This window comes from Phycodurus eques, chromosome 13 (assembly GCF_024500275.1).
Source record: "Phycodurus eques isolate BA_2022a chromosome 13, UOR_Pequ_1.1, whole genome shotgun sequence".
Classification (NCBI taxonomy): Eukaryota; Metazoa; Chordata; class Actinopteri; order Syngnathiformes; family Syngnathidae; genus Phycodurus; species Phycodurus eques.
Genome location: NC_084537.1, coordinates 15,106,690 through 15,120,160, shown reverse-complemented (window position 1 = coordinate 15,120,160; position 13,471 = coordinate 15,106,690). Strand labels below are relative to the sequence as shown.

The 13,471-nt window shown below is 39.7% G+C and overlaps 1 protein-coding gene across 2 annotated transcripts; it reads left to right on the top strand.

The window, feature by feature from the left end:
* Positions 1-537: 537 nt before the first annotated feature.
* On the top strand, positions 538-13,209 carry pask (PAS domain containing serine/threonine kinase). Of its 2 annotated transcripts, XM_061694300.1 has the most exons (21): positions 538-822; positions 933-1,157; positions 1,816-2,015; positions 2,684-2,854; positions 2,998-3,132; positions 3,555-3,689; positions 3,798-3,987; positions 4,337-4,518; positions 4,609-4,720; positions 5,510-5,687; positions 7,328-7,536; positions 7,648-7,777; positions 7,940-8,481; positions 9,104-9,246; positions 9,345-9,512; positions 9,843-9,968; positions 10,516-10,650; positions 10,728-10,927; positions 11,293-11,426; positions 12,662-12,811; positions 12,940-13,209. In XM_061694300.1, exons 2-21 carry the CDS (start codon positions 953-955, stop codon positions 13,098-13,100), a joined length of 3,606 nt encoding a protein of 1,201 aa, XP_061550284.1. In that variant the 5' UTR covers positions 538-822; positions 933-952; the 3' UTR covers positions 13,101-13,209. The 2 variants fall into 2 exon arrangements, with proteins under 2 accessions (XP_061550284.1, XP_061550285.1); XM_061694301.1 differs by lacking the exons at positions 538-822; positions 933-1,157; positions 1,816-2,015 and having other exon boundaries at positions 2,737-2,825.
* Positions 13,210-13,471: the final 262 nt, after the last annotated feature.

The following is a 13,471-nucleotide window of genomic DNA, read 5'->3' as shown; positions in this document are numbered from 1 at the left end:
GGTGGTTGTTTGTCTATACGGTATGTGCCCTGTGAGTAACTGGCCCAAAGTCATCTATGTATATCTATGGCATAGAAAATGGATGGATATTTAGACTGACACAAAATGCAGACTGTGCAACGAGAATGTGATGGAGCATACGGCTCTTCTTGTCTCCCTGGGAGTCCCGCCCTGTGGAATCTGGCCACTACCTGTACTTCATGCACCTTGAGAACAACACCAGGTCGCTGGTGGAACATCAGGTAGCCAACATAAGCACGTGACAGTTTTGTCTAAAGACAAAGGAGGCGCTGCCAGGAGTGTTTTGATGTCACTAGCTCATTTTTGTTTTTGAAGCGGTATTTTTAAAATATTTTTGTTGTTGTTGTTTTTAAAGGGTATCTGGTCAATAAATTTGAGTTGCGCTATTTGGGCTGTAGCACTGTCGACATAGAAACAAAGGCGGGTTTTTTTCACGTCGCTTATCCAATAAGCGTTTCCTGTTTCGAACAGAGACATTCGATTGGCTCAAAAGCACTTCCGTGGAGCGTCTGTTCAGCTGGAACTGGAAGCCCGCGATTTACGAAAGTTGTTATAAAGTTTAGCGAGCTAAACACAAAGTATTGGTTCCAAACTTTCCCCTGCACATGTAATCGACGTCTTAAAAACAGCTGTGGCTGCCTTTACTCCGTATTGAGGTCGTTGAAACGCAACTGTACGTTTGTAGCGCCATTAGCAGCTAGCATGCTCACTTGACTAAGCTAAAAACGCAGGAGTCGTTACCTTGTCGACTATCGTCAACGAACCACAACGCCCTTTGAAAGAGTTTCCCTGTGATTTTAGGTGAGTCTTACGTCCTTGCGTAAACGTTTTATTCAACCCATTTCCGACTTTGTGTCATTGCATCACTTTTACAAGGCAGTAATTCCGTCTTCGTGGGTCACTAATTTCAGCTGGAGACCCGACAAGAACAATGTCGCTCGCCAACGAGGCTCGCTTTGAAGGCGCACGGCACTTTGCGGAGAAAGGAGCCACTATTTGCGTGGTACCCGATCTCTCCTCAGCCCTGTTAGACTGCGAGTTTGACTTGAACAGGTCCTACCCCTGTGCCCAGAGACCACTACAGAAAAGAAACATGTTGGAATTGCAGCGACGTTATTACTGTGGATCATCCGCAGGTAAGCGATAGCTCCACAGTGGCGTGTAAAACCTTTTATAACACTATATAAGATAGTAATTCGTAGTCAGGGCTGGCAAAGTGTTGTTTTTTTTGTTGTTGTTTTTTTTGCTGGCCTAAACGCCATCGGAACCACTGACTTACATTGATAACCTAAATTTGAATCTCAATTTTAGTCTCGTCACTTAATTTAATAACTTAAATATATATGTATTGCTGTTCTGCCTCAGTACTTTAGATTATTTTATTTTTTTCGTCCAATCAGATTTCAGGCTCTCTGTTGCCATCTCAATCTAATCTGTTGAGGGCCTTTTTTTTTTAACCATTCAGATTTCAAATTCGTTCTCACAGGGCCTTAAACTTGTTAGAGCCAACTTCGACTAGCAAAACACATCTGGAGCCATCTGAACACATTAATACATTTAATAATCAGCATCTCTGCTGGTGAGTATGATGTTTGTGATTTATTTGTATTTTGTCCTGTTAAATAAATATTGATTCAGAACTGCTCCAGATGATGCATAATGCACAATTTATCACAGATTTAAAACAAAAACAAATTCTTAATATATAAATCATGTTCACACTTTGCTATTTGGTCACTGTGATGGATGAACTACTGTGCTTGCAGTTGAACATTTTTGTCTGTGCTTCAATAGGAGTGAGAGAGAACCGAAAGTCTTACATTCATTCTGACTCCAACATTTCTATTGACGCCTTACCACACTTGCCCACAATGTCGGAGACGGAAGACGAGCTTTATGGTCAAGTTATATCGACAGATTTTGGGCTGTCTGTCTCGCCACTGGCCCTCAACCCAAACAAAGTGCTTCTGACTGTAGATCACAAAAGCCGAGAGGTACAGTACTTTTTAGAACAGTGATTCCCAACCCCTGCTGCAGCACAAGTAGATGACTTTATTGATCCTACATCGGTGAAATTCAATGGTTACAGTACCAATGATAAATCTATAAGATAATGAATAAGAACAAGCATTATCAAAGAAACAAAATTAGGGGGAAAATGTTAATTACAAAAATCAAGTTAAAAAAAAGTGCTGTGATCATCAGATGTGTAGCAGGAAATTATCCACCTCCACTTAATTTGTCTGAAAAAAATTTATGTACTAAAAATAATGCATCTTTGGTCATCTATCTATGCCATCGATGTATAGTGACAGCTAGGGCAGTTAAAGGCTCTTCCGCTAAATGGCAGACTGTACACTTAACCTGTGTATCCATCTGTTGCCATTCATTCAGCAGGATAAGTTACTATATATTCCTGCTAGTATATCAGCTTTGTGTGTAACTAAACAAGCCTAAATTTCACACTGAATAAATATATTAGTGAGATCATTTTAACTTCATTCTACAAACCTTTTGTGGTAAGCCATGAGATTTTCCTAATGTAAAATACGTGCCTTGGCTCAATAAAGGTTGGGAGATTGTTTTACAAGATGTCCTTAATTAATGAACATTAATAAAAATGTCATTTTATTTTCTCTTCTCCCCCCCCCCCCCCCCCAAGATTTTATCTGCCAATGATGAGGCCTGCAAACTGTTTGCGTGTACCCCCGATGAGTTGAATGGAAAAAAGCTGATGTGTGTTTTGAAGAAAACAACTCAGGTCTTGGAAGAAGCGTTGCCTGGGGACTTTCTGCTGATGGATGGTAGTGTTGCATCTGTATCTGGAAAAGTGGTATGTTGCGGAGTGCGCACACATTTAAGCACAGCCAATTAGTCTTCATCCATGTGTGCAGCTACAGAAAATGTCTTCATGATAACTTTTTTTTTTTTTTTTTTTTTTTTTTTTTTAATTTATAAATTGTCTCACTCTTGTAGGTTGATGTTGTCACAATGTCTGGTGAGATGCCAATGTTGGTGTACACCCACAGAGCGTCAGAAAATGGGGAACATCTGCTTGTCAAGATGGAGCATGTGGAACGGATTTCCACTTCTCTGACATTTACTCAAGATGTAAGGAAATTTGATTTTATCCACCTTAACCTTTTTAAACATGCAATGTCTATATTACTTATTACCATCCTGTGGCGAATTGATAGACTCACCAGCAACCACATTAGTTTCACCTACATAATTTGATACAAAATTTTAATAGAAAAATCAACCTTTAAAAAATAAATATGTAGTATAGTGTACAAAATAATGACGGTATGTATTGATAAATGTATGCGTTTTTAACAGTGTAACTCCAATATAGACAATTAGCTATGTAAAGGCAGAATTAATGATACATAAGATTGGATTGTATCGGATCTCATTACATTGTCCAAGTGTACCTGGTAAGTGTACAATATATTTAACTTAATTTTGGAAAGGAAGTAACGGTACTGAAGGTACAACAATTAAGTGCTTCTTCTGGTTTCATTGTCCTTTAGGGGAATATTATTACCTGTGACTCTGCATTTGCTCATCTCCATGGATACCACCAGCCTGAGGACTTAAAAGGACTTTCTGTTATGGAGCTAATCCCCTCCTTACAAATCCCCTTACACTGTCAGGCATTGCCCAAAGTAAGCACACTTTAACATTGGAGGAAGGAAAGCTCCCTCTCACAGTATCTGATCATGCTCCCATTTTGGATTTTATAGCAGACTTCTGCTTTCTTCACACCCCAATAGATGCTGAGGGTTCAGAGAGTGTGTGGTAAAAGTAGAGAAGGTGCATCAGTGCCGCTGTGCATTAAGCTTCAGGGGGCTGTCCAGTGCGCAAGACCCAATCAACAACACGGTGGGCCGAGCCTTGCGTGGTCTACAGAAAGTCTTGACAGAGAAGATGCACGCAAGACGGAAGACTTGCACCCCGAACAATGTCAGCAATCATCTGGTTAACTGTTCATGTTTTACAATTGACACTATGAAACATAAAAACGCAATCATTTTAAGATAATATAATAAACTTATTTGCTTTATATCGCCAAGTAAGCATTTGATCTATGCTCACATGAAGATTCTAACAAGTTAGTCTTCAAGATTTACCGGTAATATATTGAGCTCTTTAGCTTCAGCTACTGGTCGAATTTCAATGCTAATTAGCTCAAAATTTGAATTGGTGTGAAAGACAAAGTAGTTAAAATCATTGTAATGAGTTTTCTTTTGGTTCATGCCTTGAAAGGTTTGCCTTGTCGTGCCTGAGATTTAATGGATGTGTGCTTACACAGGCCTCAAAGGAGTGAGCAGGGTCCTCTCCCCCAGGCCCACACTGGAGTACAATGGAAGAGTCTGGGCATTTACCCCAGTGAATGGCCTCCTCCTCCTGAAAGCTGACGGCTCAATCTGCAGCGTCCACAATCAACAGGCTCTCAGTCTGTTTGGCTACAGCAGGAACGAGCTGCTAGGAAAGGTTAGCCAACGAGATCGGCTGCGAAAGGGCGAACGGTGTCGCGACTTTTGCCAGGCCACATCTGTCACCGCTTTTCTCTGTCGTCAACAGTGTGTAACTTTCCTCATGCCCGGTTTCTATGGATGGATGTCCGATTCGGTCAGGAAGATCAGCCCCTTCCCCCAGTCTCAAGCAGAGGCTGGCAAAAGTACAGCAAAATCTGGTGAGCCTTAAAAGTAAACATGTTTTACCATATCTGAATATAATAATAATAATGAAATGGCCCTCTCCGTTCTTTAATCCAGCCCACCAAGTACTTACTTTATTAAGAGTCCTGTCCTTTGTTGCAATAATATAGCCTCTTTTCCTAAAAATCGATTTATTGAAACGTATTCTTGTTTTGATCATCTTGTATTAAATGGTATTTTTTTTTGTATATAATAAAATATATTGGAAAATAGTAAAATTTTCCATACTGTAACACAAACCTTTCAACATGTTTAATTTTATTAAATTGTTGATACATAAGTAATGAAAAATATTGGTTAAATAAAAATGAATATTCATTTTAAAAAATGTAATCGATGTTTAGGTTAATTATACTTTAAATCATAAAATAAACAGTCAAAATGTAAAAAAGTATTCTTTCAAATAATTATAATTTGGTTAAATACAATTATTTATATTTTGAATTTTTTGTTAATTTATACTGTAAATAATAGTATAATGAAAACTACATATAGTTTACATTTAGCTTTAATTTTTTAAATAATTGGTTTATTATAATTCAGTTCATTATAAATACAATTTTAAAATAACAATGACTATTGTATTTTTTTTTTTTTCTCATGTGGCTCATCTGACTTTAAAAAAAAAAAAGACTCTAATATGGCCCTTGAGCACAACTTTTCCCAACCTTCTAATAAATCTATAATCTCAGTGGTGTTGCATGTTCAAAATGTGTCTTTTACTGAACGTTTGTACGAGTTACTCACTGTACCCTTGGCCTCAGTCATCGACCCATCCTCGCTGGTGGCCGGAGACATGGCCATGGTGCACGAGGCCTGCCGACAGAGATCCTCCACAGGGAGAGGCAGAATCTTCACGGGGAACTGCACTAGGTTGGAAAAACAAGGAAGTGCTCTGTCCACGCTGTCCCATCCTGCTGTCTCCTCTACACGCGTGTTTAAGTGAGTCATTCGGACATGAGTCATGTCAGAATATGGTCTGCGTTTTAACATTTTTGTTGTTGTAATTTATCTTACTCATTATACTTTCTCAAGGGAAATACAAAACATGCACACAAAATGTAATCCCAGCGGGTGTGGGAGTATAACACAGACAGATTTACTGTAATTGTGTGTGTATAATATGCTCTCAAGTGTAATAAGCACCCCCAAAATGGACCCCAAAAATCCTTCTACCCGTATGTAATGCGCAACATCGAATTGCTGGTATTCATGACTTTACTGACTTCACACATTTTGGTTACGTCGCCGCTGTAGGAACGTAAATCCGTCGTAAACCAAGGACACCCACCCCCTGCAAAAAATGTCAGTTTATTGTATCTTTCTGCCATCTGGTGGCCATATACTGTAACATGTTTAGTCAGAAAATACAGTGCGTGCACTGGCTTATAGGTGTAAAGTATTCTAAATGTGGCTGTCGTCATGTACATGTATTTTAAATTATATAACAAGATATTTAATATAAATGTCCCATATTTTGGTTGTTTAACCCTCCATACAGTGACTTTCAAACATGGACTTTGTATAAAAGTATTTTATTTTTTTTAAAACACCTTGGTTTTGTCATACGAGTGTCCAGAAAAGGCCCCTCTGACAGCTACATCTGTTTGACCCAGGTTTGTCCATATTTGACTAAGACTGACTCCTTTCCTCTGATTGGTTGCCTCTGTGCAGAAGACAGACTTGTGAGAGCACACGTGTTTATGTTGAAAAAGTTGGTAAAGTTTGGTAAAATAAGTCACTGATGGTGTAGTGGTACACTCGCCTGACTTTGGTGCGGGCATCAATGTGAGTGCGAATGGTTGTCCGTGTCTGTACGTGCCCTGCGACTGACTGGCGACCAGTTCAGGGTGTAGTCCGCCTTTCGCCCGAAGTCAGCTGGGATAGGCTCCAGCGCCCTGCAACCCTAACCAGGATAAGTTGTGTTGAAGATGGATGGTTTGGTAAAATACAGTACCTTTAATCAATTTATCTGACGACCTGTCATAAATGACTAGAGACCAACTGGCATCGTTACGTGCTTTAATATGGACTCTTTTTATTTCAGTAAGCTGTAAATGCTATATCATTTGGAAAAAGAATGAGGAATTGCTAATTGAGTTCACCTTTTTCCTATCTTAAGCTCAATTTTTTTCAGTTTTTAAATGTCAAAGAGAACATTTGAAAAGTCATGAATAAAATTGTCCGTAGGTGTGAATGTGAGTGTGAAATGGTTGTTTGTCTCTATATGCCCTGCGATTGGTTGGCAAGTTCAGGGTGTACCGCGCCTCTCGCCCAGTCAGCTGAGATAGGCGCCAGCACACCTACGACCCTAGTGAGGATGAGCACTTCAGAAGATTGATGGATGAGTGTTTTTTTCTAATCGTTGCCACCATCCGATATAATAGAAGCACACAAACGGGTGGTTTTGGGTCAACGTCACGACTGGTACTGATGCGAGGTGCAATATCTGCTTTTGACTTCTTTCCACAATAGATCTCGCTTACTATGTTGCATAGCATTTAAATTAATATTCATAATATCTCCATTTGTTTTATCCCACTAACTGATTAAAGATTTATTGCCAGCCATTGTTTCCATAGTGGCAATAACACTGAAGAGCTGTTGGAGCAGGCGGCCCAGGTAGTGGCAGCCAGTAGCCACTCCTCAGACACCGGTGATACCACTGAGGCTCTCCTGAAAACTTTTGCATGGGTGGATGGCCCAGAGGGAGACACCACCTGCACACGTCCCACTGAACAACTGGGAGCTACACATGAACAGCTGCTTCTGGAAAATGACATCATTGCAAGTATGAGCTAACATCCTGGTTTGCTCCTTATAATCACCACTATATGTCTATAAAATAAAGATTACTTGCTAAACATGTTCTTTTTCAAATGTACATTATCCTGATCTTTAGGCACTCCCACTCAGAATAGACATGCTTTAGGAAGTGGGGGTGTCAAGACTTCTGGTGTGGCTAAAGACGGACGCTCATGTGCATCCGTCATGCAAGATTCTAGCTTTGAGGTCATTTCAATGGACAGCAGGTGTGAATCTCACATTCAACAGGAACAAAGTACAGTATGTCTGCAAAGTTAATAATAATGTGTAAATGTCTTCCCTATTAGATAAATAAATGGTATATTTATTGTTGACTGTATCAAACCAAATAAGTGTTTCGGAAAACATTCAGTACTCCCGTTTTCCAGGTCTTCCTCTGGCTTTTGTGAAAAGTTTGCTGGCAATGGTGGTTCTGATCCATGCCAGGCAGAGGTCAGCTATTTCCTGGACATCAACAGCAATGGCGATCTGGTGACCCGTGCCCTAGCCGACCTGGATCTGAGCAGTGCGGTTCTTGTCAGCGTCCAAGGGGGCGATGATGAAAATCAACTCTCCATGACATCCTGCAATACGGCCGAGCTCCTACGCACACCGTCCCCATGCGGTCTCGACCCGGAAGACCAGCCCGTCAACCCCGATAATGAGACCAAAAAACGCTCGACTAAAGAGCAGTTGGAGAAACAGGCTGGTATGGATCAGTGGCCCGCTCTCTCTTCCATTTACAAAGAAAGTGGCCAGCAATTCTGCTTAAACGGGCATAATGGTGAGGTTCAGTCAACGATGGACCTTCCTGCTACGTCCACCCCAAAGAAACAGAAGATGAAAGAGGGCGCACTCAAGTTAGACACCACGCAGTTACTGGAGGGTCGATTTGAAGGAAGTGCTTACCACAGAGATGGCACAAGAGTTGGTATGTCTGTATTCAGTGTAGTTTTATTTTCTAACCTATGGTTCATAAGAGATGTACGATCAAAGTTAAGAAAGTAAAGAACATTTCTGAGGTATACAGTGTCAAATACTGCCTCAAAACTACACAACAATTTATGACAGATTTATGAGGATGTAAAATAGCACTACGTGAAAAAAACACATTCACCTGACCCATGTTTTCCAATGTTTACTAGCCTAGAAACATGTTTTACATTGGAAAAATCTCCCCGCTTCAAACAAAAATTTTAAAAAGTCAATACACAAGTTATCTATCTTCTACCATCTAGTGGAAGTACATCTGTTTGCCTGCCTCTACCGGCATAGAGAGACGAACAAAGGTACATTAATTTTTTTGTCGTTAATACATAATTTTCAGATCAATTAAGTGAAATTGGATAACTTTTCAGCTCGAGAATTACTGCACCAGACGATTCTGAGGATTACCCCAGAAAAGCATAAATGCTTTTCCGTCATATTTCACTAACAGATAAAACGTCATAACCAACACACCTGCCGCTGGAACTGCAATACCTGATTGTTTTACTACTCAAATGCTATACCTGCCATTAGGTAGCATAGTGCTCACCATTTAATCTCTCCAGAGGTGCAATGTGACGTGGTCAGAGCTGATCTTCCCGGTGGCAGCCTAATGTTCTGCGTGTGGATGAGCAGACCCGGGCAGCAGGGGTCAATGTTGCAAAGCGATCGATCTCTGCTCGAAAAATCAGCAGCCAGTCTTGGAGAGGTAAGTTAACAAAAAAAAAGAGAGAGAGAGAGAGAGCGAATTCAAGTGATACTTTAATAGACCTCTTTATATATGTTGCTTATGCATAACTCCCTCAGAGGATTGGTGAGGTGTGTCATGGTGAGGCGCTGCGCTCCACGTTGGACCTTGAACATTCCCGGGCATGTGATGGGGAGTTTGAAGAAGAGTACAAGCCTATTAAAGCTGTCGGTAAAGGAGCCTTCGGGTTTGTCTGGAAGGCAATCAGACGCTGTGATGGACAAGAAGTAAGAACCTTCACATCCACACAGAAGTGACAAAAGTACTCCACTGTGTACTATAAGAGAAGTACAGATACAGTAGGTTTAAAAAAAATTTTTTTTTTTAAAGCTGATAAAAGTAGAAGTACTGATTAAACTCCTTTCCTTTTAAGCAAAAGTTATTTATTTTATTTATTTACTGTTAAATACTTAAGTACAGATATGTAAGTACAATGATAAACTTCATTAATACCCACTGTTGCAGACAGAAACAAAGACATTTTTTGTAAAGTACTTGATTGTGTTACAGTGGTAGAAAAGTAGACATTTACTTGATTGAATCATTCACATTTGCAGACTATAGTGAAGTTCATCAGCAAGGCGAGGATCATGAGGGACTGCTGGGTAGATGACCCCATGTTGGGTCGAGTCAGTCAGGAGATCGCAATCCTGACTTGTGTGCAACACCACAACATTGTCAAGGTAACCATTTCAGGTTTCGAGCTGGGAGCCATCGCTTGGTCGAGAGTTTTTGTTTTGCGGGAGGGTGGCTTTGTGTTGGGAGCAAAAACTTACGAATGAGCTTTAGGCAGTGCGTCACTATGCTGTTATCTAAGCCAGTTCTACTTTGCAGTAGACATATTTCACAATCTTTTTTTTTTGTGTGAAATAATATCAAACCTTAGACATTCTTTGTCTTTTGCTGGCTCACTGCCATCACAGCACCTTATTTCTACTCAGTGGTGCGTGCGTTCACAGTAACATTCATCCGTGTGGGAAAAATGAAGATGTGTGACAGCGATTTTGTGTAATTGTTTTGTAAAAAAAAAAAAATATTATACCTTTTCCAATTGATCATTTCAGCCCTCGTAAAATACCCTACAGTGCAACTTATTTAAAAAAAGTTATATTTTTTCTTTTTTTAAAGCACTTTGTGAGTCCTTACTGCGAAAAGTGATAAAATGTATTTACTTTTAGTATTCGAAAATGTTTAACTTTTTTCCCTCAACATCTTTTGTGTTTGGATCAGGTACTGGAGGTGTTTGAGAACGGCAGTTACTTCCAGATGGTTATGGAGAAACACGGAGACGGTTTGGATCTCTTTGAATTCATCGACATGCAGCCGCGGCTGGACGAGCCCCTCGCCAGCTACATCTTTCGACAGGTTCGTACAGGGCAGCAAGTTAATTGAGCGGGGTTCTAAATGGCCTTATTGGACTGCACATTCTGTCTTTCCCTCAGCTGGTAGCAGCAGTCTTCTATTTAAGGACAAAGAACATTCTGCACAGAGACATTAAAGATGAGAACATCATCATTGACAAGTGTTTCCACATTCGCCTCATCGACTTTGGCTCTGCGGCCATGATGGTTCCAGGAAAGCTCTTTTACAATTTCTGCGGGACATTGGAGTACTGCTCCCCAGAAGTGCTTAAAGGAAACCCGTATGTACTTATATTCTTTACAAAATACATGTTTTTCTTAATTTTATTTTTGTAACCACTTTGTTGGCCAAAGTGTGCATTTATGAAGATGATTGTTTGTCCTAGCTCACACAAAGCATTACACCTGACAACAAAATCCATGCGTGAGGGCCTTGTTTCCACTCTTTTACGACTTTTATGGGCCATAAACTTTGACAACGTGCCTTTTAAATTGCACACATACAACAATCATAGCATTATTTAAAACGCTTGCAAGGCATGAATGAAGTGATGAGTACACGTTTGCTGTGTTCTCATATTGACACGGCTGAGTTCAAATGAAATCTGCCCTGTGTGGCTAATGTGTGCTGATCCCTCCCTTGTAGCTATGAGGGGCCGGAGTTGGAGATGTGGTCTCTGGGGGTTTTGCTCTACACACTGCTGTTCAGTGAGAACCCCTTCAGTGGTGTGGCTGAGATCCTAGATGCCAAACTCAAGCCCCCTTTTCCCCTCTCCTCAGGTAGTTACAGACGGCGATACCTTTTGACTTCGGAGTTGAACTTGTTCTGTGACCATGTTTGTAACTGGAATCACTCTCATCTCAAATCATTGTACCCCATTGATATGAATGGAAATGCTTTTAATTCATTCCAGCTACCCAAAAAATACTGACCATTTTTGTAACATGTTTTTAATAAGAAAAATAGCACTGTACAGTATTGTAGTTGTACTGTATAAAATAGAATCTAAAGAAATAAATGTTTTCCTTAATTCCCAAATTTATTTTTCATGGAACTTAATCTTCACTGTTTTTTTTTGCCTTTCGCCATGTTTTCCTGACTTTTAACAGTTTCTCCATCTTTTCATGAAAAGAGGTCCGCAGCTAAGAAATTATTTTAACAATGGTGTGAAAGCCTTTATCTCGCTCACTTTCTTGGCGCCCATGGTTACAGAAAAAGAAAATTGGCAAAATACCTGCACAAAAAATATAACATATGAGCACAAAACACAACAAACTCACAGCAAGGTAACCATGTAAACAGATGGTGGCCGGATGTTGAAAAGTTTGCTACCACCATCTAATGGCAGTGTGTCTGAAGCTCACTTGTGAGTCAAATGTATGCAAAAACAAAAAAAGAAACGGCCGAACGATTGCTCGTAACTTGAAAAACGCACAAGTTGGTACCTCTGTACTTCCTGCTAACCTACTAGCTTTTATTTTTTTTTTTAGCTTTTTTAAAAATTTTTCTTTTTTAAATTCCAAGTACAGTGACTCAACTACTGGCGAAAATCGGAGCGGGACGTAATTAGGTATCGATGCCACAAGATGGCGAAATAAAACGTATAAAAAATCAACGCTATGCTTCTAGCATGTACACAATCATGAATCCATATTACATAAACAACTGTATTCATTAGTTAGATGATTCAACAAACAAACAAAGCAAGGTGCTTTAAGGCTCATCAATACTGTAGTTTTAGCTAGCGCACTAACCTGAATAACGCACTCGTACATACTCACGTGACATCACACATGGGCAAACAAATATGTACACTAGCACTTTACACAAACTGTATTAGGTCATTAAACTCACATTTTGATATTCACACACAATAATAAATGTTAGGGAGTACAGACAAATTGTAACAGCAAAGTAGACTGGATTCGGAACTGACAATATGCGGGGGTTCGCAGTAATCATTGCTTGTTTGATAAGGACGTTAACCTTTTACCGACTCTGCATTATGTATCAGAACTGACCAGTGTGTTACGTGGGCTGCTGCACCCTGAGCCCACCCAAAGGATGACGCTGGACCAGTTACTTCTACAGTCCTGGGTCAGCCAGCCCATTTCTATGGCTGAGTACACCTGGACGGAGGTGTTCCCTGCAACTCACAGCAATTGTGAGTACTTGAACATGAATGCTTGATCAAATGTATGGCTTAAGTTGCAAAAGCAGCACACACAGTAGCATTTTATTAGAAATACCAGAATCCACTTGACTATTTTCTGCATTCTTTTTTTAAAACAGGCTCACTGCAGCACCAAGATGCCATTCCTCAAAGATATGCAGGACAAGACTTGTTCCCAGATCAAGGTGATGGCACTCTTCCAGGTGAGGAAGATGAGGAAGACCGGTTGTCCATGATGGCCCTGGAATCTGAGCTCCAGAAGTACCTCAATGAAAACTAGAGACTGAATAAAAGCCCAGACGTTCAGCCAACATTTCCTTTGTCTGTAGCAGTTACTGGAACAAAGGTAAAGTACATTTTGTGTGGCAACCTTTGATTTTATTCTGTAGTTTAACCAGTTTTTATTTATTCTTTTTAGGTTTTTTTTTTTAATTTTTTTTTTTAAAAGCGTTAAAATAACACATTTCACCTGAATTATTAGACTTAAAAAGACAGGACCTCAAATTGAAGGAACCTTTTGTTGCTGTTTATTAAATACCAAGTTGATTTTAACAAAATTAAATATAAAGTATATTTATATCTATTTATTTGTATACGTTAATACATATTTTATTTTCAATGTTTGTTTTCCTGTCATAAATGAATCACACT